This window comes from Propithecus coquereli, unplaced genomic scaffold (genome assembly GCF_000956105.1).
Source record: "Propithecus coquereli isolate 6110/MARCELLA unplaced genomic scaffold, Pcoq_1.0 Scaffold35, whole genome shotgun sequence".
In the NCBI taxonomy this organism is placed as follows: domain Eukaryota; kingdom Metazoa; phylum Chordata; class Mammalia; order Primates; family Indriidae; genus Propithecus; species Propithecus coquereli.
In genome coordinates this window covers 5,168,026-5,194,881 of record NW_012149174.1, presented here as the reverse complement: position 1 = coordinate 5,194,881, position 26,856 = coordinate 5,168,026, and the positions used below count along the sequence as shown (strand labels likewise).

At 45.5% G+C, this 26,856-nt stretch overlaps 1 protein-coding gene across 1 annotated transcript in view; it reads right to left on the bottom strand.

The window, feature by feature from the left end:
- Positions 1–216: 216 nt before the first annotated feature.
- The window catches only part of LOC105815874 (coiled-coil domain-containing protein 162-like), a 39,502-nt gene continuing 12,862 nt past the window's right edge, over positions 217–26,856 (bottom strand). Inside the window, exons 5-15 of the mRNA XM_012651129.1 lie at positions 24,055–24,164; positions 16,949–17,098; positions 16,020–16,073; positions 15,185–15,352; positions 12,780–12,932; positions 12,414–12,545; positions 11,600–11,752; positions 9,937–10,146; positions 6,434–6,554; positions 2,277–2,404; positions 217–342 (exon numbers count right to left, since the gene is read on the bottom strand). Coding sequence (XP_012506583.1) covers positions 217–342; positions 2,277–2,404; positions 6,434–6,554; positions 9,937–10,146; positions 11,600–11,752; positions 12,414–12,545; positions 12,780–12,932; positions 15,185–15,352; positions 16,020–16,073; positions 16,949–17,098; positions 24,055–24,164 — 1,505 coding nt within the window. The remainder of the gene's footprint in view (positions 343–2,276; positions 2,405–6,433; positions 6,555–9,936; positions 10,147–11,599; positions 11,753–12,413; positions 12,546–12,779; positions 12,933–15,184; positions 15,353–16,019; positions 16,074–16,948; positions 17,099–24,054; positions 24,165–26,856) is intronic.

The following is a 26,856-nucleotide window of genomic DNA, read 5'->3' as shown; positions in this document are numbered from 1 at the left end:
AGGGTAGCTTGTAAAAATGCAAATCCATGCTTACGTTTTAAAGTCTAGGGCCAAACCCTACTTCATCTGGGGCACTCAAGATCTAATCATCTCAGTCTTTCAACACTATCTTCTAAATACGGCTAAGAAAAATTAGATATAAGCTTTAATGAAGTTTATAGTCATTTTTATTCATAAAATGCCCATAGAAATAAAACTTGGAAAAAGAAGATATGATTACCAGTCAGGTCTGAATGGGATTCTGGATGGAGCTGTTTGGACTTGAAAAGCTGTAAGTTGAACATTTTCTGCCACACTGGGTAGGAAAACATCATCAATCCTTTTTTTGTATTTAATAGGCACCTGTAATATTAAGGAGATATTGCTGTTTTTTAAGAGGGTGGTTTGTTATAGCATCATAAAAGGTTACTGGTTTTAATGAGATGGAGATCATTGATTCATTCTGGGTCTGGCCATTTGGTGTGCCTTCTTGCACATCAAGGGAACTGGTCAAGAATGAATCCATCAGTGGAAAGCCATTTCCAGCTAAGGAAGAAAAGACATCCCATATTTGGAGTAATCTACAAGTTCCTTAATATTTTATCATTTATGTTAGTGTAATGCTATTTTTTAGAAAATTGTGTTCTTAGATTTCAGCCATGTATAAATTCCTCTTCAATCAGTATTTATCTGACTTGTCTTATAGGCCTTGCTTAAGAAGTCAGACATTACACAGACATGAAGAGGTTCCAATTAATTTTGTGCCTTTCCTGGCCCTGAAGCTTTTTGCTTGGGGTTCCTATATTGTACACAAGCCAATGGGCCCACAAGACACTTCATTGTAGGGATTATTTATTTAGTAGGGCAATGTTCCTCAAACAATTAGCCTTGGACCATCACCCTCCTAAACCTTTCAAGTATAGTGAATCTTCACTAATACACTTAGCTACTTAGCAGCCTTTTCAACCACGAAAGTTGTGATCACCAATACCCCCAGGGTACTTGGAGCTTTCAGGGTAAAAGGGAGTTGAAGGGAATCTTGGAAGCCCTTGGGGTCCCACACGTACAAACTGAACTTCGCTTCCATTTGGAAAAGGCCTTTGCACAAACAAATAGACATGGACTAGAATTTCACACTCTGGGGAAAGATGACTGCACAGGGATTGGTGAGTGAAGCAAAAGGTGCACACTAATAACGTGGCCCTCACTAGGTCAAGATCTCAACTGGATATGTTCCCAACCTGTTTTTTCCTTCTCTTAACTGCATGTTTAGAAATACTGCAACTTTTGGTTCAATTACTAGACCACCAGCTGCAGAATTAGACTATCAAATGACTTCATAGAATGGCATAACTTTCTCTGAAGGAATGATTAAATCCTTTCCTTCAAATTTTTCTCACGGTAAGGGGAAGAATTCTTTAATGTGTTGATTAGATATATAAATCTCTAGGGAGGATTCTGAAAGATAATGGAGCAAAGAGTAAAATACTTATTAACGTAATGTACACAAGGCAGTGGGAGAAGATGTGAATGTTGTTTTACATAAACTGGAAGTTGAAGCCTTAAAAAAGTTCTTCAAGTATGTGCTAATCTGCATTCCAAGAATTTCCTTGGAGGGTAGATGTCTCATGTGTTTTAAAATGACTTTTGGCTGGGCATGGTGGCTCATGCCTGTAACCCCAGCACTTTGGGAGGCCGAGGCAGGAGGGTCAGTTGGGCCCAGGAGTTCAAAACTAGCCTGGGCAACATAGCAAGAACCCGTGTCTACAAAAAATAATAGCCAGGCGTGGTGGTGCGAGCCTGTTTTCTTGCTACTCAGGAGGCTGAGGCGAGAGGATTACTTGAACCCAGGAATTTAAGGTTACAGTGAGCTATGATCTCGCCACTGCACTCCAGCCTGGGTGACAAAGTGAGATCCTGTCCCTAAAATAATAATAATAATAAATAAAATGACTTCTGAAACTCTTAATTCTGCTCTGGCAGGGAACTCAGATAAGGGATTTGGCACTATTAATTAATTACTGTAGATGATTGGGAAAAAAGAAGAAATTCAGAGATTGACCATAGCAAGGTGTTGGTACAGACTTCCACACCTGTTTATTGATTTGTAATTAAGCAGGTGCTATTATTGAGCTTAATTATTTCGACTTCAGAATTTTGTTATCCAGATCCAAAGTACCTAGGTAAATCCTGATATGTAATTTTTCTAATGTAAGTTTGAAGTGACCCTAAAACCATAATGCCAGATTTAAAGTTTTCATTGTTTCATACATATAACCAAACTTATCATTACTTACAGTCTTTGGCCTTGGAATCCTTCTTGTCGTTTTATTGCCTGTGAGATTACTCTTTAAACAGCATCGCTGGGAGTATCTGGATGGTGTGGAAGCAGAACTTAGGGAGTACTGACCCTGGGATATGAAACCTATAAAGTTAAAAATGTTAAATTATATCTCTGGTTGCAATGTATAGGCCTAGATTTAATTCACAAAATTTTAGAGCTTAAAATGGACATCTAATCAAGTTTCATCAGCTTTTTCTTTTCAGCTTCATCAGTTTTGAGCAAAGATATCAAAATCTGGATGAGGTTTTTTGCTTGAGGGTCACATGACTAAGTATAAAAGGAGATGAAGAGAGACTTGGAGGACAGTAGGTGGAAGCGGGTAGGCTGAGAGCTGTTCAAATTAACAGCACTTGATAATTAACTGGGTTCATAGGGTGAGAAAGAATGGCTCCCGAATTTCTGGCTCAGGCAACTGGATATTTGGCAATACCATCTGTTGGGACAGCACGTCCCTCAGCCCTAAAAGGAGTGAGCATGGGGGGAGGAGAGGAAGATGGTTCCGTTTGACCTGTTGAACTTGTAAGCCTGAGACGTGTGAGTGCAGACGTCAAGCAGTCATTGGATACATGGGTGTAGAGCTCAGAGGAGAGTTTCAAGTTGTGGACTCGGCAAACAATGATTAAGCCTGTGGGAACACATGCAGTTATCCAGAAACCACATGTGAGGTGAGAGGAGAGGAAGCCAGACAGAGCCCTGAACAGCTCCAGTGTTTAGAGGTTGGATGCAGGAGAGGTTAGAAAAGGAGACTTTGAAAAGCAACCAGAGAAAGAAGAGGAAAACCACAAGGAACGGTGCCATGGAAGTACAGAGGAAAGCGAGTTCTAGGAGAAGGCTGTGATCACCCATTTCAGATGCTGCTAAGATGCGAAGTAAGCGAGGACTCGACAGTGTCCATCGGACTTGGAGACACAGAAGACGTGTCGATCCTGGCAAGGTCAGTTGCAAGGAAGTGGTGGTGATAAAATCGGATTGTTGTTGGTATGGCAGAGACCTGTACTTGGCTTCCAACTGCCATTCTTCCCTTTCTTCGCTAGCAATAGAACTCCACATTTTTTGTTAGACACATGGTGTCCTGGAATAAAAACCACATTTCCCAGTTTCCTTTGTGTGGTCTTGGGGCTAAGTGTTGGCTCATGAGATATATACAGAAATGTGTCATATGTGACTTCCGGGAAGTGTCCTTTAAGCACCCTTCTTGTAGCCTTCCTCCTTCCTGTTGGCCAGAAAGCTTGAGCCATCCTGGACCAGGAGGTGGAAGCCACAAATTGAGAAGGGCAAAACAGGAGAGAAACCTGGATTCCCAATGACAGCACCGTAATAGCCAACTAGATAGCCTATCTCTGGATTTTGTTTATTAGACATAACGTTTTCATATTGTTTAAGCCACTGTTACTTTTTATTTATTTTTTGTATGTACTAACTTAATCCTAACAGATATGGGCTGAAGAGTGAATTAAGTATTATATACTTTATAATACTTAATACTGAATATAATACTTAATATTGAATACTTAGTTCACAGTGAAGTGAATTACAAAAGTGAGTATAGGCAACTATTTTAAGAAGTTTGACTTTGAAAAAAAAGGCCAGTAGCTGGAAAAGGAATGTGTTGTCAAGGGAGGTTTTTATTTTTCAGTGGATTTTGTGATCCTGGCACATCCATGATCCGTAAGTAATTGTTGGTTGTGTGATTCGAAGGACGCATGGTGGGAGATATGAGTTTGTAGAAAGGAAACAGATAAAGAACAGCTCAAGGCCCCTGAGAAGGTAGGAGCACATGGGCTCCCCTCCACAGGATTGGCCCAGAGAGGAGAACGGCACACTTTCCATTTGCACAGGAGGAAGGAGAAGCAGCTAAGTATAGACGTGGGTGACCAGGAGACAGCAAGGAGAGGGAGTTCCTATCCAGTGGTTTCTAATTTCCCTGTCAAGTGGGAGACGAAGGGTTGAGGGGTGGGAAGAGAGTGTATGAAGGTCTGAAGAGACAAGGAGGATTTTAAGTAGTTGCTGTGGAGAGGAGGAGAGAGAGCTGCTTCCGTCTCAGCTCCCCGGAGGAACGTGTGAGATGGGCCTAAGCCCACCAGATATCTTAGTCTCCGGCTTCAGTGATTTGTTCAAAATTGGCAACTTGACCCAAGTCAGTCCATTCAGAGCTCAGTTCTTTTTAACTGTCTCATCTCCACACCTGCTCCTGCCATGCTGAGCTTGGCCACGTTGGAGGCCACAGGGGTGGCAGGCACCTCGCTTTCCGAAGGGCCCACTGCCTTCCTGCTCCCAGCTGTCAGAGCCCAGACAGGGGGAGACCGAAGCCCATCCTCATGAAGTGATTCAAACCTGGATCAAGCCACCTTACCTTTAGCTAGTCCACCTCTGAAAACTACAGTTTGATGAACCCATTGATTTCATTTTTTTCCTTAAGCAATTCGAGAATAACTGCTCTAGCACAAATCATAATTTCTCAGGAGTTGCAAGATCCTGGGGGAAGCCTCGTTAATAGCAAGTAAGAGAGCTCGCCCCTTGACCGTGTGTGTGCTTCTGATGTGGGAAGCGGGGGTGTTGTTGCTGCAGCTGCTGCAGAAGGGGAGACCTGGCTCACTTGGAGATTCCAGCAGGACAACAGCTGAGGAAGGAGGGGTGGGAAGATGGCTGACTTTTACCCTCTCACACTGATAGTGTAGGTGATAATTGGCTGTCCCCTCAAGCCCCTCCTCTCATTGCAGAGGAGAGCAGATGGGGGCTGAGGCCTGGCAGTAACTTTTACCTCGACTTCCTGGAAAAGAGCTGCCCTTTCCTCCTGCCCCACCTGCAGTCCTGGGAAGTAGGGTCTCCCCCACCTGCCTTGTGCCTCGCTCTGGTTCTCCCTCGCAAATGTGCAGGTGTTGGAGGACGTGGACACTAAGACACATTGATCCAGACAGGGATTAAAAAGATGCTTGGGCAGGCTGGAGGCAGAGGGGAAAGGGAGAGAGAAAAATCCCACGATATAGAGAGCACAGTGTGAGGCACAGAACTGCTGAAGGTCGGCGTCAAAATAGGGCCCTGAGGTGCTGTTGGTCCTCTTTGTCCTTGGGCTGGGGCAGGGGACGCCAGCCCCCACTGTCAGGGCCAGGCAACAACGCAGAGGCAGGGAAAAGGACCCTTGAAGCTTTACCACCAAGCCCGGCTCTGCTCTTGGTAAACCCAAAGTAACTTGACCTTTGACTTTGTCTGCTTCTGAAAGGCTGTGTTTCCTCAGCTCATCCACCCTGGGAAGTAGCCAAAAGGAAGCATACATAAAGGATCGAACGCATGTATGTAAGTGTAGTAACCAAAATTAGCACAATTACTACGTGCCACTATTCTATCTCAGAACAAGCCTTTGGGGTGGGCATTCCCATTTTACAGAGAGGCTAATTAACCTAGGTTCACACGGTTAGCAGTGACAGAGCCAGGGTTTGAATTCTGGCTGTCTTACTCCAAAGCCAACACACTCAAACACCAGACTATGCTACCAAACAGGAAGGAAGGGACTTGGCTGATCATAACACTCGACTAGTCATGGTTGCTGATATTTGGTGATAGTTCTCATAGTTAGACCTAGAAGAGAACTCAGAATTTATAATATTTAGTCTTTCTATAGTGGAGGAAGCTAGTTTAGGGACATCCTGGGGTCTGGCTTCTGTTCTACACTGCCTTCTGGCTGCACTGCCAGAGATCTATTTTGATTGGGAGTGCTTGGACTCCCAGCACCCAAGAATCATAATGTACTTTATGAATAACATCAAAAAAATGTGGTCATTGATCTTCCAATGTATTAAGATGTTTCAAAATCTAGTGAAGGACTCAATGTTCTTTAAGTGATATATTACACACTCCTGGGACTAGATTTTATTACTGAAACCTTTTAGTACAGGATGTTAGGCCTCCAAGGCAAACTAAAGTAGAAAGTTCTGACTGACCGTAAATCAGAATTAAGGTATATTCATTCATGTGTATTCATTCATTCAATAAACATTATGGAGGACCCACTCAATAACCACTGGGTTGTCATTGGTAGTCACCAAGACCTTCCTTCAATGCAGACCCCAGAGACTGGGAGACTTTTCTAGCCAGAGGAAGGGATATCCTTACCTCCTGGTGAGCTCATCTGGACGGACGATGGCCTGGCGTCATTAAGCTGACTTTGCAGCTCTTCTACACGCTGGGAAGCATCCAGCTTCACGCTGCGCTCCTGGGCAAGCCGGCTTCTCATCTGAGGGGAAAAGCATTTGAGAAGCAGAGATGTTTCGTGGTGCTCACTTTGGTTTCCTCAGTTCACGAACGTTCCTAGGGAGCTTGTGGGTCCCAGGCTACCCCCACGAAGAGAACCAGGTCTTCTTGAAGTCCTAGACAGGCTGAACTTAGCCTTTGGAGAATCAAGAGCTTCAGAAAGATCAAGAACTTAACCCAAAAGGAACAAAGGCAGCCCTTGGAATCCCTTATTACCTAAAAATAGCTAGGAGCTTATTCACAAAATTATATCTTTCATGTTTATTTTACCAGATGGGTAGAGGAAGAGGGGAGTGAGGGCCCAGTTCACCTGGGACCTTGGAGACCAAGCCACGGCACCTACACTTAGGGCCTGCAAAGCCCTGGACAATTTCAAGCGGAGGAAAGACTTGATCTCCCTCCCGGATCTCCACTCTCAGTTCAGCGTCTGCTGGGGATGCCTGGGCACCATCTCCCACGTCTGACAGAGGCCGCTCCTCAGAGGCAGCCTTTGTATTCACTTGTGCAGCTGGCCCCTTGCACTGCTAACCCTCAGTGCCCCAGCCAGAGAGTCCCCGAATCCAATGTGCACCTCCTCTGTATAGATTGCAGGTATTTTGCTTTTTAAATTTATCATCTCCTAATTTTTTTTTTTTCTTTTTTTGAGAGAAAGTCTCATTGTGTCACCCAGGCTAGAGTGCAACCACTCACAGCAACCTCAAACTCCTGGGCTCGAGCCATCCTGCTGCCTCAGCCTCCTGAGTAGCTGGGACTACAGGTGCTTGCCATGATGCCCAGCTAATTTTTCTATTTTTGGTAGAGACAGGGTCTCACCCTTGCTCAGGTCTCGAACTCCTGGCTTCAAGTGATCCTCCCACCTCCCAGAGCTCCAGGATTACAGGCATGAGCCACCATACCTGGCCTCCTAATTGTTTTTAATTATAAAAAGCTCTACACACTGTAGTGGGTTGAATAGTAACACCTAAAATTCATGTCTACCTGGAACCTCAGAATGTGACTTTATTTGGAAATAGTCTTTGCAGATATACTTAAGCTAGGATGAGGTCATACTGGATTAGGGTGGGCCCTAAATCCAGTGACCGTTGTCCTTATAACAGGAGGGCAGGATAAGGAGACAGACACATAGGACACATAAGGGAGAAGGCCCCATGGTGACGGAGGCAGAAGCTAGAGCGATGTAACCGCAAGCCAAGGAACAACAAGGATGGCCGGACGTCACCAGAAGCTGAGAGACGAGGAACAGATTCTCAGAGCCTCCAAAAGGCACCAACCTTGCCAATACCTGTTTCAGACTCTGGCCCCTGAACTGCAAGAGAAACACATTTTTATTGTTTTAAGCCATCCAGTTTGTGATAATGTTATGATAACCTAGGAAATGCATATACATGCTCATCTCGAAAATTCAGCCTCGTGTGTTTTACGTCCCACTGCTGCCTGTGTACACCCAACCAGAAGGCCATGTGTACTCAGAGCTGTGACCACAGCCTTGTCCTACAATGTTAAATTGGGCTGTTCCTTGTGTGTGTAGAGGCTGTCAAGTGTAGTTTAAATTTCAGAAGTTTATCCCAGCTCCAGAGTTAGGAAAACTTGCTAATATAAACGAGGTCCAAAGTCCCTCTACATACAAGGATTGTGTAGGATCCCCATTCCCCATGGGTGGGAACCCGGGGAAACATACCAAGGTTTCTCGAGCCAGGCCAGCGTGAAGTAAACGTGAGGAATAGGAACAAAGGAAAGGAACACCCTTCCCACAACCTACCTCATGTTAGCACGCCCCACCCCACTTCACAGAGGTGGCTGCAGTGAGTACCCAAGGTCATGCGACCAGTGGCAGAGCCAGGATTTGAATCCAGGCCTATCTGCCTGTTCCCAAGGCTTGTCCACCATCACATTCCCAACAGAAATACAGACGGCCAACATTTCCTGAGAGCTGGGTAGCAGGCCCTGTTCCCTAATTTAATCTTCTCCCAGATCCCACGTGGTGAGTACACACTCTCCAGCGTACTGAAGAGGAAACTAAAGTGCAGAAAGACCGCAGACCCTGCCCGAAGTGGCACAGCTGGAGGGCTGGGGGTGCGAACCAGGCAGTCAGACTCCAGGGCTGTGCTCCAAGTGACCTCACCAGGCGCAGGGGGCAGACAAGGACACCTGTGCTCTCTGAGGTCAGACAGTTGATATCTGCCGGTGGAGTCAGAGGCTGGAGGTGGTTGAAAGAAGCCACTGCTGGCCACGGGGTGCCTGCTGGCTGGGGATTGCTAACTGGGGTACGCCTGGGGTACATGAGGGGTTGGGAGAGCTGTAGGGGTAATTAAGAAAGAGCCAATGGTTCTAACATACATACAGTGAAAATATGTATTTATTGAGAGAAACCTCAAACTATTTGCTTTGACTACCTCTAGAGTCTCTGCCACAAAACAATTAACTATTTATCAAAGAAACTAATCTAGGCACCTCCCTATTTTTGTGGTGGCTCTTAGAAAAGCATAATGTGTAGGACAAATGTGGGATGCCAAATTTTTCTTATGGGTTTGGTCATATTTTTGTTTACTTTTCATGGAATCAATGAAATTCTAAATTTCTTTTATTCTAAAACTACTCATTTTCTCTCTCCATTTCTACACCAATATTTTCTTTAGCATTCCCTCAATTCAACTTTTAACCTTTTTCGTCATTTATTTTTGTAGATTTCGCCTGATTTCCTCCTTGAGCACTTGAAACACTTGACCAATAATTTAATTTAACTTTTCAATTGCTGTCTCCTGTTATCACTGGTGAATGAATGAAGTGATTTACTCATTCAGTGGTATGTGTACAGTGCCTGCTCTGTAGGGAACTCTTTCTTTTTCCTTTTTTATCGAATCACATTCTGTGGTCTGCTTTGCTGAAACTTGCATTAATCCACATCTACATTATATTAAATAGTATTTCCTTTTTTTTTTTTTTTTGCTGTTGGGTATATTTAACATAATATATTGTGTCTACAAACCACTTTTGCCTTTCATTTTTGTCTCCGCAGTTCCAGAAACATTTGAATAAAATCTTCTCGTAATAGCTTCTGTCATACTTGCTGCTTTTCCAGATTGCTTCTTGGAATTTTCTAAAAGTCCTAGTTCAAAGATTAGAGCTGGATAGAAACATGTTTTTCAAGCAGGTTACAAGGGGGCCGTCAAGCTCTCATTGCTCGCCCAGCAATCACCCCAATGTGGGTATAAATATTACTATTTTCCTGGGATTCCTAGAAGTGCCAGAGGTTGAGAAACACTGCTGTGGAGGGCAGGAGAGAGACACAGAAAAGCAGAGAAGAATGGAATGGCTCCTGCGGGGGCACCCAGATGCTGATGGACACTCCCTGGGGCTGGGCGTACCTGCTGGAGTTCCCTCCTCATTCTCTTCTGCTGCAGCTGGCCCCGCTTAGACGCCCTCTCGGCCTCATCAGTAAGGAGCTGCAGTTGCTGTTCTTTCTGCCCGACATCTTCCAGGAGCTTCTCCATGCTGGATGTTTTCATGACATCCAGCTGCTGCCGGGTGAGGGCTTCCTGGGTCACTCTGTGTTCCAACTCCTTCAGCCACTGAGCCTGTGGCAGGAAACAGCCAAAGGAAATGAAACAGGCACAGAGCCCTTCTCAGCAGAAGGCAGGAGAGGTTGGACATCACAGTAACCAGCCCCTCCTTTGTGGCCCGGGGGCAGAACTATGCAGTGTATTCCTGGGCTCTCAGTGATGTAACCCAACTACTCTGTCTTATGTCAGCCAGCAGCAAGAGCACCAGGACCTAGCCTGGCCTGGCATTTGTGCTGTAAGCCCTGTGACAATAGTCGGACGGGAGTAGAACAAACAAGAAAAGCCAGACAGTGAGCATGCCCGTATACAGCAGTACCAGGCCAAATTGTTTGGTATTATTAACACCAAGATTTGATAATAATGTGTATCTTAATTAGCTTACTAACTTGATAATCATATCTATAACAAATCACTTTCACATTGTCATGGAAACTTTATCAGGAGATAGCAGTGGACAGGGTCACGCCACACATACACTGAGTGGGCAAGGGAGGGTCTGATTTCGGCTCTGTTTTGACATCCAAAATAGCTTCCGGGAAGTCACATTCTAGATGGTTAAAGAAGGAAAGAAGTAGTGATAATTTGGTTCTGTTCTAAAGTTTTTCTAATAAGTAGCATCCTAAGTACTAGATGATCAATACTTAATTTTAATGTTAATAATTATTCATATTTGCATGGTGACTTTAAACTTTCCAAGTACTTTACACAATTAACTCACCTGGTGCATGGTCAGTGAGGAATTAAGGTCCAAGATGAACAAATTCTATTTCATGCTTAAATATGTCCGACTTTCCCAGACTGTTATCTAAACTCAGCTGTTCTCACTCTAAACCCAGAGTCTCTCCGCTTCATTCATGCTCAGAGGGTTGGCACAGTTATGAAAAGCTTAGATTTAAAACACCTTAACTTTGGTGCCAGCCCCTTTTGAGCAGTAGTAACTTCTGAAAGTAAGACTTAGTGGCTCATGGGGACAGGACTCAAGATTCTCCGTCTGGGGGACAATAATGAAGGCTGGGCCACACTCCACGTGCAGAGCTGCTGTCAACGGAAAGTGAGCTTGTGCCATGAAAGTCCTGCGTTCAAGGCAGAGTCCTAGATCCCAAGACACCCTTGGGCAAAAAGATCCTCAAACAGATGGATATACACCACAAACACACACACACACACACACACACACACACACACAAACACACACACACAAGACAATGATCTTGCTTATGAGTAATATTTTATCATCTTAGCCAAATACGAGTAAGAACAACAGCCTTTTGGCCACTGCCTTTGGTTTCTGGGCTGCAAAGGAGGGAGAAGAAGGGAAGCCCAAGTCTGAGCCATCTTTTCCTGGCTATGCCATCTGTGTGGCTTTGGTGACTGCTACTGGCAGCCATGGTGCCACTTCTAGTTGCCACGTTCGGCTTTGCAGAGCACATTCCAAGAGAGGGAGGAAGAGGGTCTGAGGCTCAGATACCTGGTCACCCTGCTGCTTCCACATCCTCACGTTGTCAGCCTGCGCCCTGGCCAGGGCCTGCCTGAGAGCCAGTAACTGTTGGCGAAGTAAACCCACTTCTTGGTCTGCCATCAGCTTGATGCTCAAATACTCTTTTTTACTTTGAATGGATTCCTGTAAACATCCCAAACACAGTAAGAGAGGCAATAAGTTTCATTTCCATGTTTTGAGCTTCACAAGCAGTATCTAAACTACTTCATCACCCACCCTTCTTTCAAACTTCTGGTATTAATAGAAAGGACCTCCTGTAGGTAACTGCTTCCACGATTTTAATTAAGAATAGTGTGACAGATCAGACCAAATAGACTTTCAGAAACAGTAAGTGAAAGTTTCCAAAGTGCTATCAATATGTGCTTTGGTTGCAAGTTGCTTTAAAGCAGATTTTCCATATATTATTTTGTACTTCGCTTTCCTCATTTGCATTTATTATTTTGTACTTCGCTTTCCTCGGATAATCATGTATGACACCCAAAGACATGCAGTATTTTGACAAAGCAGCCTCAGCCCTGGTACGGTCTCTCTTTCATCTTTCCACTCCCCTTGTACTAAATTCTCTGATCTGCTCTTCCTTGCCATTTGCTTCTGCCTCTTTTCCATTTCTCCCAAGGCTCTGACATTGCCTGTTCCCAGGAAAAATTGCCAGCTGTTAGATCCTTCAGGATTGTTGGCCCTACCACTCGACTCCAGTGCCACCAGTGCAGCAGCTGCAGCCATGGAGGCTGCATGGGGCCAGCCGCCCCTGGGGCCGGTCCGGGCCTCCCTCCCCAGCGCTCACCTTCTCTGCCCTGCTCAGCTGGGCCCGGAAGTGCGCCTGTTGCACGGCCAGCCTCCAGCGACCCAGGCTCCTCACTTTGCACACCAGGGCGGCCAGGCTGCAGTTATCCCGCTCCAAGGCCCACAGCTGCTCCTGCTAAGAAGGCTTGCTTTCAGAAAAGGCTGCCCCCAACACTTTCCCAGGAAGGATATGAATCCTAACCTCAGAAACGTGCCTTCCAGAAGATGACACAATTGTGCAGGGAGTCCCAGGGCCCCTTTACAATGCTTTCTCAGGGAAATCAGACCAGAATGTTAACAGGGTGAACAGTGGGGTCAGATGCTGGGATGAAACACTGAGATCCCGTTGCTAAATGAAATCACATACTTTGGCTGGGTTTTCTTTCCTTCCTTCGTCAGGTCTGGCAGAGCCCCACTTTTTCTTTAGGTCCTTCATATTGTCAATCCCTTCTGTTCTTACTTCGCCGATGAGCTCACACACATTCTGGATCAAGTTAAGCTGATTCTCTTCCAGCTTCTCCTGCAAATTGCAGACTCAAGTCAGGGAAGTAAAATGGATTTAGGTGGAGTAGAGGGCAGTGTAGAAACAGCCATTTTGCCTTCTAAAACCTAACCTTTGGAAGTGATTTCACATAGAAATATCATCCACCCGGACAGTGGTTCTAACACACATTCTGTGGAGGTCACGCCAGCAGCCCTGCGAGGGTTCTCCTTTGTCCATGGGGCTTCCTCAATCGGACAGCTGACGTCTTAGAGCGTGCCTTCCTGTCAACACCCAGGCTAGCAGAGCCAGCAGGACAGTGGGAGGCACAGGTAGAAGACTGGCTGACCAAATTGCCCCTGCAAGAGTTGCTTGGAAAGCTGAAGTGAGGATTTTTGCTGTCAAGTTGACTCAGAGCAGAAGCTGACCAGACAAGATGCCGTCAATGAGCCGCCACCAAGGAACTCCATTAAATATAGATAAAATGGAGGAAGGAATTGGGCTAGCTCCCTTCCTATTTAGGCTCCAGCAAAAACCTCATCTTGAAACATTCTGTTCTGAGTGGCTTATGGCTAATGGCTATGATAATAACAGCTTGATCAGTGGTAAATACAACTGCAGACACAGTGTTGTGGACTGAATTGTGTCTCCCCCAAATTTGTATGTTGAAACCCTAACCCCCAATGTGACAGTATCTAGAGATAGGATCTTTAGGAGGTAATGAAGATTAAAATGAGGTTGTAAGAGTAGGGCTCTATTCTGATAAGACTGTGGCCTTGTAAGAGGGAGAGAGAGAGAGATCGAGATCTTTTTCTTTCTGTCCCCTATGTGAAGACGCAGTGAGAAGGTGGCCATCAGTAAGCCAGGAAGAGACCATGCTGGCACTCTGATCTGAGATGTCTGGCTTCCAGAACTGTGAAAAATACATTTCTGTTGTTTAAGCTACCCAGTCAGTGGCATTTTGTTATAGCAGCCTGAGAAGATAAGACACTCAGTGTCCTTTGGGTGAGAGGTAGCAACAGGGCTGTCCTCCCACTTCTAAACTGCTTCCCTGGAGAGGAAGGCAGGAGACAGGGCCCAGCTGGGATCCTGGCTGCTGGCCACACAGCAGAAGCTTCACCACCTTCTTGGGACCCTAGGGTAGAACAGGGATTCCCTACTTTAGGGGACTTGGTAGAACTACTGTAGCCTGGGAGTAGTAAAGAGTCCACTTTTTATCCAGAAATCTGGCAGAAGCTAGAAGGAACTTAAGGAAATTCTCAATAATCTCACATTCAAAAGATCACCTAGCAAATTCCAGCCTCCACTGTCTGCTCATCCCTCTCCTACAGCACCAGACCAAATACATTTTGGTTTTGATCCTTTAATGTTTATAAACACTATGTATTACAAGTAAGACGAAATCTCCAATCCTCTCTGGAATGACCAGGCCAAGGTGGGCATGGGTGGAAGCTCCTGTTAACATAACTACCCTACGGACCACTCTGGAACCCCCGAGGAGTGACAGGGAGGTAAGGACCTAAACAGGGCTGGCTTTGGGGTACATCCAATAGCAGGGAAGGGAGCAGGGCTGGGGATGGTAGGTTTGTACTGAGATTCGCACTGGTGGGGCAGCTGGACCAGGTTCCCTGATGGCTCATTCTGGGCATGGGGCATCTATCTTATGGCTGCTCAGACATCACATGAAAGCAATTGGCTTCCACAGTGCTGCAGGCCCATGGCACCCCATCATTTCTCTTCTGGATGGGTCTTCGCTGACAGATCAACAGCTCCCTGACACTGAATGTGAGAGAAAGTCTGGCCAGCGTTTTGAGGGTTGGAAAAGTCTCTAAAAGCTGATTCAAATTCTAAATCTGCCCAGAGAGCTCTTAGAAGGCACCTGCTGCTACCTACATGGGGTCTGGCCTGGCCCAGGACACTGTACTCTCCTGTTTGGGTTGTCACACTCGACAGATAAAACCATGGTAGAAACCGGTGGGGATTTGGAGCAGCAGAACACCCCCCTCCTCCCAACAGCAACAGATGGCAACAATGGCAACTGGCAGTAGAGTGTGAAAAATAAACAGCTAAATTATCCAAAATTCAGTGTCTATCATGGTAAAATAATGACAACCCATTGCTGGCTCTCCCTCTGCAGCAAAAGCTTAGAGATGGAAAATTCTTGGGCCTAAGAATTTCTTGTTACCACAAAGCCCACTCTATCATTGATCCCAAGGTGTGCAGCCACTGTGGAAATCAGTTATGCCTGGCTCCTGGATGGGCTTCCTAGACATTCGACACATGACACTTACTTTTATGTGTAAACAGGTCGCAAACAAAGCTTGGACCAATGCTTCATATTCTTTTTGGACTTCTTTTCTAATCTGCTTTTTAAGATTCAGATTCTCCTCTTCCAAGTCTGTGAGTTGGGCTCTCAGAGCAGTGATTTCCATGATCATATCGTGACTAAGCTCTGCAACCTAGAAGGAGAAATATATACATGGAAAATAATTTAGGAATTCCAAACTGCTACTACAAAATAGTTGCTCATAGATTACTATTGAATCTGCACGTCTGTCTTGAACCTAATGAAGGAGGTGAACATCCTGCTGCATTAATGTGAGCAGAAGAATCTAAGTTGATTCAAAGGTCTCAGAACAGTGCCAGACACTAGTACACGCTCAGTAAATGGTTGAGGAATGAATGACCCCAGAATACCACAATTTAAGCACTCTTTAGTTGAAGAAAATACTTCAACTGTCTTGACTTCCAACTCCAAACTGACCTTGCCTTGACACCTTAGTCCAAATACCCCTTCTTTTTTGGAATGTACTTTAACTGGCTCCAAAGAAAACAAACAACAAAAACAACACCCCTCCCCACAATAACAACAAAAACTCAACAGAAAATCAATACAACCGAAAAACACAAACCAAAAATTGCAAGCAAAAATGCCCTCTAAGGAGAATTGCTTAAAAAAAAAAAAGCACACTGCTCAGGTGTTTCTGTAGTGGACCTTCATTGATGGGACTTCTACAGGTGACACAAACAAATGACACTAAGATGTCCCACTTCTGGCTAACCCTGAGTGTGTGGATGTGAGAAATGGAGAAGAGAACCTTTTTAATATAATAGTAAATGGCCTACCTGGCCAGCATGGTCTTCAGGTGGACCCTGACCTCTTCGTATAGCATCTAATTCCTGAGGACGAGAAAGCAGGGCACAACCAAACTCAAACATGAACCATGGCTCAGTTCAGTGTAACACACTCCAGACACCTCCTGTTTGCGTTCATGGAGCCTCATCATGAGAACTCTGGGCTCCGCCTGGAGCCAAGACTATGCTTGTTGTCCCTTGGACTTCAGGATGTCCAACACAGCATCGAAAGACAACATCAACTTCCAGGTATCCACACTGATGCAGAGAATTCAGCAGTGGGGATAAGCTAAAATGTGGGTGAATCCCAGACGTATTATTTGACATTTTAATGCTTCATTTGATTTTTTGACTAGTCTTGAAGACTTTTGCATTTTTCTTAGGTATAAACTAAAACCACACTGAACCTCTGATGCAATTTACTTCACAACAGTGTGTCATCCAGGGCAGGAGGAGTGACTCTTGGATCCCACCAATGGGATCGCATTTTAAGGACTCTCATCAGTGAGACTGACCTATCATATGCATCCTGAGGACAGAAGTTACTCAAGAATCCTGGCTTCTGTGCTAGACCAGGAGCAGCACAAGGTGCCTGTGTTTGCTGAGGATGGGAGGGTCAGCTGTTGACCTTCCCCTGGGGGGCTGGCCCCTTTGTTCTTCACTGTCCCCCATTGGACACCTCCAAAGCATATAACCCAGTGTTATTGGGGCCATCACCTTTACAACTGAGAATACCAGAGCCCAAGAAAATGAGCCAATGAGAAGACAAATTTGGAGAGAGTACTGATCGCCCTCAATTCTGGTATAAAAACCACTCCCCTTCGCCCCCTCTCAGCTTTTCTTTCCACTTCTGAGTGACTCCTGGGCCCCCCTGCCCACACCCATTCCCCATTGCAGTTCGTGTCTCTCTGGGAGCCCACCTGCTCCTTCTGGCAGAGCCTCTGTGTAGCATGCTGCAACACATGCTCGTAACACATGGAGTAGGTCTCAAAGTTGCTGCGCTCTCTTGCCATCACATCACAACCCAGGGAAAGGAGGCAGGCTTCAAGGTGGTCTTTCCTGAAAGTGACCTGAAAAGGAAGGGGCATCATCCATAGCCACTCTAGCAGGGCAGCCCCATCATGCCAGGGCATGCATCACTTTGGCTCATAGACCCGCTGTCATTTCTCCTTCATCCCCAAACATTGGCTCTAGCCTTGCAAACCTCTTTCAGGTCTGCAGGGCCGGGGATAAGAGAACAATGGATGCCCACATAGCACATGATGAAATATTTAAAGGTTATAAATCGAACTAACAAACTATTAAAATGAAATGTTTAATTCTCCTACCTTGAGAAACAGACCTTCAAAATCACACAGAAGGCCAGGTTTGAATTTATTATTCTTGGACTACTCTGAGTTCTGTGCTGCAGTGTGGTGACCTGGGGACAGCTGGTCCCCAAATTACAGTTTACAGTATGCTGTGAGGGCCCTCACATGCCTGTGAGTAGACACGCAAGCCCGCATGTCCAAACTCCATCCACAGCCCTACAGTTGCCCCTTGGCCGTCCCCCAGGCCAGGCGTGTGCACACCAGTGGTGAGGTCCACTCTCACTCTGGGAGGATGGTGCAGAGAGGAGGCCCATGCAGGCGCTGGACTCAAGGAATTCCAGCGTCCCAGGTACTTAGAGCGTGGTCTAGAAGGAAGGCAGAGCTCTGCGTGGACATGTCCCCATGGCGCAGGGCATGTCTTACCTTGTGGAGAAGGGTATTGCAGGAGGAAGGCCAGAGAGAGGCCCTCTGAAGAATGGGGCAACTGGAAGGGGTCCCTCCTGCTCTGGTCTAGGCGCCACACAGCTCATTCTCTAGGCAATTCCATTCACCTATCTCCTCTATCTCCAGGAGAATGCGCATACTTTTGAAAAGGTAGCAATTATGGAACAGGGGGAAAGTCCACCCCTCTAAGGCAGGCTTAGATTTAGGCTCTGGAGAGAAATGGGAGCCAATACCCGGAAGGTAGGACTGATCTACCCAACTAGGACCTGCATGTCCACGCAAGTGTTTGTCTACGGGTATCAGTGAATGTATCTGTGTATGTATCTTGGGGATCTTATGTGGCCAAGTCTGACACTCAGCGGGTCCTCTACGTGAGCTGTATCTGTGACACTCCCAGGGTCAGGGTGGCCCCTGGTCCACTGGCAGTCTGCTGTAGAAGCTAGCCTGCCCTTGGAGCCTGGGTGGTCCCCCTAGCTCTGATTTGCTTGTCCTGTCATTGCAACCTCAGTGCCCCACTGACCTCCAGGGAAAGCTCACAGTGGGCTTTTTCAAGGTAAATTATTGAGGCGAACTAGCAGAGGTGGCAAGCAGTGATGGGACCCTGCGCTGAGGAAGGAGTGAGGAGGGGAGGCACACAATGTGCTGGAGGGCAGGCCTTGATCCAGTGATTCCTCTTCTACGAATTTATCTTTAGGAAATAAAAGCTGTACACAAAAACATATGTAAACAGATGCTCTTTATACATTTTCCAATAGAAAGAAAAATGGCAACAATTGCCTACCAATGGAAAAGAGTTGACTCCATCTGGCTCATCTACATGAGGAAATACTGAACGGCCACCAAAAATGGACACATATTTATTGACAAGGAAAGATGTTTATAACATATAGTCAAGTGAAAAAAGCACACTATCAAAAAAGGACATGTAATCTTTTTTGTAAAGCAAAAAGCGCATCAGTAGGAAAAAGGTTATAAACAGATTTTGGAAGGAAATATGTCAAAATAATATTAATAATAATGGTTATCAATGAGTGGTAAGACTGGGTATATTTTCTAAGACATGAGTATTTCCTACTACACTATAATATCATAATGTATATACTATATGATTAAAATAATTATGTAAACATATTTTAAAATGTATATATAATTAAAAGATAGTTAAGCTTTTTTTTTAAAGTCATCAACTGTACCAGCTTGGCAGGATGCAATCTATATATGTGCAACGAAATCAGCAGTTGGAAACCTCGGTGCAGGCTGGATTTACTGAGCAGCAGCCAGGCAGTTGGGGGCAGGAGCTCAGCCTCCTCTGACTCACTCTCTAGGGCCCTTCTCAAGGGGCCCCTTCAGCAGGGAGGGGTGAGGGCCGGCCATCCTGCTTGTTACACTTCTCGTCCCCACCCCCAGCTCCTGGAAAATGGCACCTGGGCAGCCATAGTTGAGATGCTGACACAAGGCAAAGGGAACACAAGTTTCTATCCCCTGGACCTTGACCTTTATGGTGAAAAGGCAAGGCTACACGAGTTTACTAACGACAAAGGAAACACTTCCTGGTCTGTGATGGAAGCCTGGGGCCACAAGAAGTCACAAGACATACTGGAGGCCAGGAAGGTGTGGCCAGTGACCTCATCAGGGCTCAGTGCTCGGAGCCAGCCACAGTGACTCACCCGTAAAGGGTGATGTCCTGGACATCGGTGCCAGGACATGGGTGTGCCAACAGGGCCTCCAACAGCTCTTACTCAAGGCAAACACTTCTCAAACTACCACCATTACAGCCCCTGCAGATATAGGATCCCAAACAAACAGAAATGCAGACTTGAGCCACGGTGGCCTCTGCCACATCCTCTTAGCCGACATGATGCTTTCCCAGCAAGGGTGAGGAACCCTTTGGTGAGTCTGTGTAACGCCAAAGAGGTGGGGATGGCCGGGACTCCCCTGAACACCTGTAGAGGCAGAGAAGCCTTGTTACTTCCTTCTCTTAGTGGCTTTGCTGGGGCCTCAGGAGGTGAGCCAAAAGGTCAGCCTGAGGGGGTGACCCAGAGGGGGAGAGGACACAGCCAGAGCTCTGCAGGAGGATGTGGAATGGGGAGTGTGGCTGAGGGGGGTAGACAGGAAGCTGTGACTGACAGGTGATGGGGAGGTACAGGGGACCCCCAGGCTGCCAGCAGCCCCTTTGTCCAGGTGGACATCAGCCCTGCTGACTGTGCATTCAGCTTTCTGGAAGCAGCACTTGGAGCCACCTTGGAGCAACGTCTGCTGCTAGACTACATACAGCCTATGTGGCTTCTGTTGGCACAAACCTGAGCTCTTAGAGCAATTTATTTCCTAAAAGCTGCTCTGCAACCTGTCCCTGCCTTCCTGGGTCACTGTAAATATCAGCTGTGCTTGTGTCAAAATGCAGCGCCAGTAGGCTTCATCTGCCAACTTTCCCTGCAAGAGCCCAGGTGGCCTCAGAGCTGCAGAGGAGGACCATTGGCCCAGTTCTGCCCAGTAAGCGGCCCCGCCCTCCACTGGGCTGATTGCATCACCGACATTGAAACCTGAACCCTGATGGGTGGCCCTGGCTGGAGGAGCACCAGATTTCCCCAGGGATTCTTTGAGGGAGCCAGCCTGGGGTGAAGCATGGCAGGTGCCAGGCCTTGTTATGGCAAAAATGTGGCCCTGTAGCCTGCTGGGAGCAAACTGAGCTTCTGTGGTTTGCTTCATCTTGGAATACTTCATATCAATTTAATATCAGGTACACACAAAGCGTACTGAGGCTATTTCTAAAACATCCACCTCTGCTGACAAAACACTTCAATGACTTCCCCTTGACTCTGGGATAAAATGCAAATTCCCAGGGATTGCACACAAGGCCATTCAGCCTGTGGCCCTGCCCACCTTCCCAATGCCCTTCTTTCTCTCAGCTCCACTATGTTGCCTTCCCAGATTGCTCTGCCTGTCTTCCCCTGCCTCTCTTCATCTCGCCAAATCTTTGTGCTTCAAGACTTGCCCAAACAACACCTCCTCCAGCAGGCCTTCCCTGACTACTTCCTGCCCCACCCGCTGGCTAGGTGTATCCCCTTCTCTGAGCTCACATTGCACCCTGCACATGCTCTGTCAAAGCACTTTACTGCCATTTCCTGACATTGCTGCTCCACCTGTCTCCCTAAGCTCTTTGAGGGCAGGGACTGTACTTTTGCCTTTATATCTCTAACAAAGTGCCTGGAAAAAGTAGGAAATCTATAAACACTTGTTAAATGAATGAATGACTCTGGGCATACAAATGGAAATGGTTCTGGAACCCACAAAATAGACTATTATAGTTCTAATTTGCTAAAAGGTCAATCTCTAACTTCAGGCCAGTGTATTTGGCGTAAAATTTGGGCAAGATGTCAGAACTGATCATGAAAGCTGGTTTTCTAAAATTTGGAGAAGGAGACAAAACTCACTAGAAGCCAACATGGGTTCAAGAAAAACCAGGTCAGATTAATTTTATTTCTTCAGGAAATACAGCAGATACAGTATACCTGGATTTCAGTAGGACATCTAAGAGGCAAACTGGGAGAACGTGGGCTGGGGGACAGTACAACTGGATGACCTTCCAGTTACTGAAAGACTGTGTCCAAAGAACCCGCATAGCCTGGGAGGACCTCAAATGGGCTGCACAGGGCTTGGGGCCTTCTTGTCATACGCTGTTATTAGTGACTGGAATGAGGATACTGAGGGCAGGCTGACACGAATCTGGGAGGGGGAGAGTATGCTGGATGATAAAAACATCCAGATTTTTACAGATCTCCACAGGTTCACGTTATGGATCAAACTGAACAAGAACAAGGCTAATGACAGGACAGCAACAGAACATCTGCTGAGTGTAATGTGTGGGCATCAGGTGACAGCTCAATGCATCGGCTGTGACATGACTGCCAAAAGCCAGCACTCATGAGTGTCAATCAAAGAAGAGCACCCAGGACTAGGGCACTCTTTGCTGGCCACACCAGCTTGAATTTAAAGAAGACTGATCAGAATGGCAAGGGTGCTCACACAAAGTGACCGAGGGAAGTGGAGCTGGCTTAGTCTGAAGGAGAGCAGACAGGCTGGGGTCCCCAGGTCTGTGTGAGCAGTCCGTGCCCTGCACAGAGGCTCCCCGGTGAAGGGGGGCCCAGAGACTGCTCCATGTTCCGGTTCACACGTGCCAGCCCAGGGCTGCACTGTTGGGAGGAAAGGGTGACGATTTGTAATCCGCCTGTTTTGATTTTCCCCAGGGTAGGCCCTTCGTGGTAATTTGCAGGGTCTTCACGCATGTTAGCAGTGGCTCTACTGAGCCACTCTGACTGAACCGCCCTCTGACATCTAAAAGCTTGCTGCCAGGGGTCAGAGCCAGGACCTGTGGTGTCTCCGTGATGGATGATCCACGATGGAGATGAGGGAGAGGCCAAATCCATCTTAGTAAAACAAGACCAGCCCGGGGATGTGGAGAGGGGGCAGGTTTGGAAGAGTGAGTTCCCCGTCACTGCAGATGACCCAGAAGAGGCTAGAAGCCTACCAGGCACAGACTTTGGAGGGGCCCAAGCATCCTGAGGTGCTGTGATTTCAAGACACTGGGCAGCTGACATCAACTTCTACAAGTGTGCCCCAATTCAGTTGTGCCTGATGTTGTTTGCTCTGCCTACGAATGCCCACGTTTCTTTCCCACAAGGTCCTGTCTTCAATGTTGGGGTGAAGCGTACAGATAGGGGATGAGAAGAACTTGAGCCACAAAATTGTTTTCACTGTGGTAAAATACGCATAAAATTTGCCATTTTGCCATTTTTATGTGTACCCTTCAGTGGCATCAAGTACATTCACACTGTTGAGCAACCATCAGCACCATCCAACTCCAAAACTCTTCATCCCGCCAAACTGAAACTCTATACCCACTAAACAGTAACTCCCCACTTCCCTCCTCCCCCAGTCCCTGGCCACCACCATTCTCCTTTCTGTCTCTATGAATGTGACCACTCTAAGTACCTCATATGAGAGGAATCACACAGTATTTGTGCTTTTGTGACTGGCTTATTTCACTTAGCATGATGTCTTCAAGGTTTATCCCTGTTGTAGCACGTGTCAGAATTTCCTTCCTTTTTAAGGTGAGCCACAAAATTTTTTGATTCAAACCTTTTTCTGAGAATGCCCCACCATAAATCACCTCTGTATCTTGAGGATGGAAAACCATTTCGCCCTCTTGTCAGAGTACCATGTTTGTGGGTAATCGAAAGCTCAAACAAATACATATAAATCCCAAGTTCTGAGGAAAAATGTATCCCTAATCAAGCTTACGGATTCTCTACCTTGTAATTAAGAACTGGATGTATTATAAAATGTATTACATTACAATGTATAAAATGTATTCCATTAAAATGTATTATAATACTGGATGTATTATAAAATGACAGAGAACATGTGAAGAACGTAGAAAAATATAAATTTGGAGAAAACATTGTTTTAAAAAATGGAGTACATTTTGCTAAGTCAGATTTTTAAAAAAAATAGTTGAGTTTCAAAGGAAAGTGGATTCATATCTACCTAAGGCATTTAGTTAACACTCCTAAAAGCTCTGTTATGGCCAAATATCCACATACACTCTATCATCCTGCCTTTTCAGTAGGTTCCTTTGATTTAGCAAGGCACTTGTTGCTAAGAGCAAACATGTTTCAAAACTCCAAGGATTGTGTGTATGCATGTGTGTATGTATTAAATATACTATCGTTAAGGATGATATTATATAGAGTTGTTATGGATTCAAATATTTTTCTGGAAGGACACACACAAAAATTGCTGATGTGGTTTTCATTTGCATAGAGGAAACTGGGGATGGTGGAGTGGGGAAGAGTGAAAATGTTACCTTTCTGTGTTGTTGGATTTTTTTCATATTGTACATTTGAAAAATGTTTTCTAGGTAGTGGAATTAAAGGCTATTTTGATTTTCCTCTTTTAAATTTTCTACATTAACAACAGAAAATGTTGCTAAAAATCAATTCATTCATAAATAAACTGCAATGTTACTTTAAAAAATTGACAAAATTTGAAATTAGCCAACATATGTATTTTAATTACTCATATTTTTACTAGAAATCAGTCTTTTTTCCAAAATTAAATACTATTGTTTACTATTTTGGGTTTAGCCTCAGTATTCATATCATTCTTACAGAGTAAAGGAAGCACTAGGAGATGCACTAAATGAGAAAGTCTTCCTCATTTGGGTTTATGTCAAAATAAAACCCCACACAGAACGACTAATTTTCAATACATACCTCTAGTCCACCATCCTGGTAATCCTCCATTAATCTCTGTATAAATTTTTCAACTATCTGTGGTCTTATGACTGAAAAGTTTTCTTTCATGACTTGGTGTTTCCAAAGATCTAGGGGGGAAAACATCCCATGACTAGTGTCAGAAAACATTGAGCAATCATGAACGGCTAGGAAGTGCCAGCTCTCTAAGACATAACACTGGATACAGCAAGAGGTCATTTCCAAATACAGTCACCCCTGGGAGTATGCAGAGAATTGGTTCCAGGAAACCCCCACAGACGCCAAAATCTACACAGATTCAAGTCCCATAGTCAGTCCTGTGGAATCCGCAAATATGCACAGTCAGCCGCTCCACATTGGCGGGTGTTATATTCCAAGAAACCGTATTTTCCGTCTGCATGTGGTTGAAAAAACACCACCTATTAGCAGACCTTCGCAGGGCAAACCCGCATTGTTTCAGGGCCAACGGTGCACAAAAACTAATGGGTGAGCTGGGGGAGGGGTGGTGGTTGAGGACCCAGGACCCCCTGGAACATGGGAATAAGGAAGATCTCCAACAAGATTCCTAGTGCAAAGATCTGGAAAAGCACCTCCAAAGACCAGTGAACGTATTCCGTCACCATAACTGAAAAGCCCAAATCAAATGTTACTGATGGCCACGTGACATCTACTTTCATTAAAGCCCTATATATATCTGAACAATTATTTTGGTCTAACGCAACTATCAGAAATAAAAGAAGAGCTATTATATTTATCTTATATTTATGTTAAAGTACATTCCTAGTGCTACTGGGCAAAACTAATTTGAATATACAATGATAAAGAAGAGCAGGAAATCCAGAGGAGAGAAGGAAGTGTCGAGAGCCGACGGGCTGGGTGGAAGCAGTGACGTGGCCGACACACACGGGATGAGCACACGTGCAGCTGGGTGGAGGCAGCGACATGGCCGACACACGCGGGATGAGCACACGCAGTGCAAGTGTGGAGACCCCACAAGTGCCCATCACTCGGGATCTAGTTACTTAAACCGTGGCGTATGCTTCCACTGAAATAGCATGCAGCTGTAAAAAAAGGAAGAAGAAATTGTCCACACACTGATATGACAAGAACCACAGATTGTTAAGTGGCAAAGGCAGGAGCAGAACAGTGGACACAAAGGGTCTCTTTGGTAAGAAAGGTGTAATTATAATAAAGGGGAAGGATGTCTCCTCAAGCCTACTCAGGGTTGTTACTCCAGAATCCCCTTTCTCCTATATTAGCGGTTCTCCCCTCTTTCCTGGGTCTTTCACAATAGCACACCTTGTTTCTCCCAGCTCAGAAAACTCCTTCTCTTGACTCCACTCTGCCCGTCAGCTATTGCCTCATTTCTTTGCATCCTTTCTTAGCAAAACTCCCAGAAAGAGATGTCTACGCTTAAACTGCCTTCAGCATCTCTCAAACTCTTTCAAACCCACTTACCTGGTTTTCACCTCCACCACTCTGCTGAAACTCATTTTGTCAAAAACCCCAGTGATCTCCACATGACTAAAGCCAGAGTGGTTTTACTTGACTACCAGCAGAACTGCATACAATTTGTCCCTTCCTCCTGCTTCAGAAACTTCCTTCGCTAGGCATTGGGACATGGCTCTATCCTAGTTTTCCTACCCTACTGTTGCTCCTTCTCTTCCTTCTAGATTTCTTTTGCTGTTCTCCCCACCTGCCTCCAACTCTTAACATTAGAATGTTCCAGAGCTCAGCCCTTGGTCAAGCTCCTTTCTATATATACTCACTCCTTTGTCTATCTTATCTTGTCTCATAGCTAAATACCATTTATAACCCAAGAACTCTCAAAGTTAGATCCAATACCCACTTGGCATCTCTTCTTACATATCTAAAAGGCATTTAAAACTTAACTTGTGCATCAAATCAAATTCCTCATCTTCCCTCCCTAACTTGCTTCATTGACAGTCCTCCCCATCTCAGCTGATAGAAATTCTATTTTCCCAATTGCTCAGCTTAAAAATTTTGGAGTCGTCATCAACTCTTCACTTTCTCTCATACCCAATAATATCCAATCCGTTTGAGCCTACTTCAAAACATGCCCAGAATCTGACCATGTAATATTTCTACTGCTCCCAATTTTGTTTGAGCCACCATCTCCTCTTGCTTGGATTATTGCAAGAGTCTCCAAACCACCCTCTCTCCTCTTTCACCCTTTCTTCCCTCACTGTCTATTCGCAAGACTGCAGCCAGAGATTCTATTAAAACACGAGCCAGATCATGTCACTCAAAATCTGGGATGGGCTCTCCACTACATTCAGAGTGAACACTAAGGGCCTTGCAAGGCCTTGCATGATCTGTCCTCTTTCTCCCCCTTTCCCTTACTGCGGCTCCTACTACTTTCCCCTCACACTTTCCATTGTAGCCACACTTGGGTCCTTGCTGTTCCTTAAATGTGATAGGCATGCCCTCCTTAGGGCCTTTGTATGGGTTCTTCCTTCTGTCTAGAATGCTCTTGCCCCTGATACCCTCGCAGCTAAATTCCTCACCTTTTTCAAATATTTGCTCCAAATGTCACTAACTCACTGAGGTCTACTCTGATCATCCCCTATTTAAAATTGCAGTGTGCGCACTTCAAACCTCCACAGCACCATCCTTCCCGACTCCATTGTTTTCTTTTTTCTTATGTTGATTGCTTGTTGTCTACACCGCTCTGTATTATAAACTCCATGAAAGTAAGAATTTTTGCTCCATGAAGGTGAGGATATATCCCTAAAACAGTTCCTAAAAATAGAGTAGCCTAGAACATAGTAGGTGCTTAGT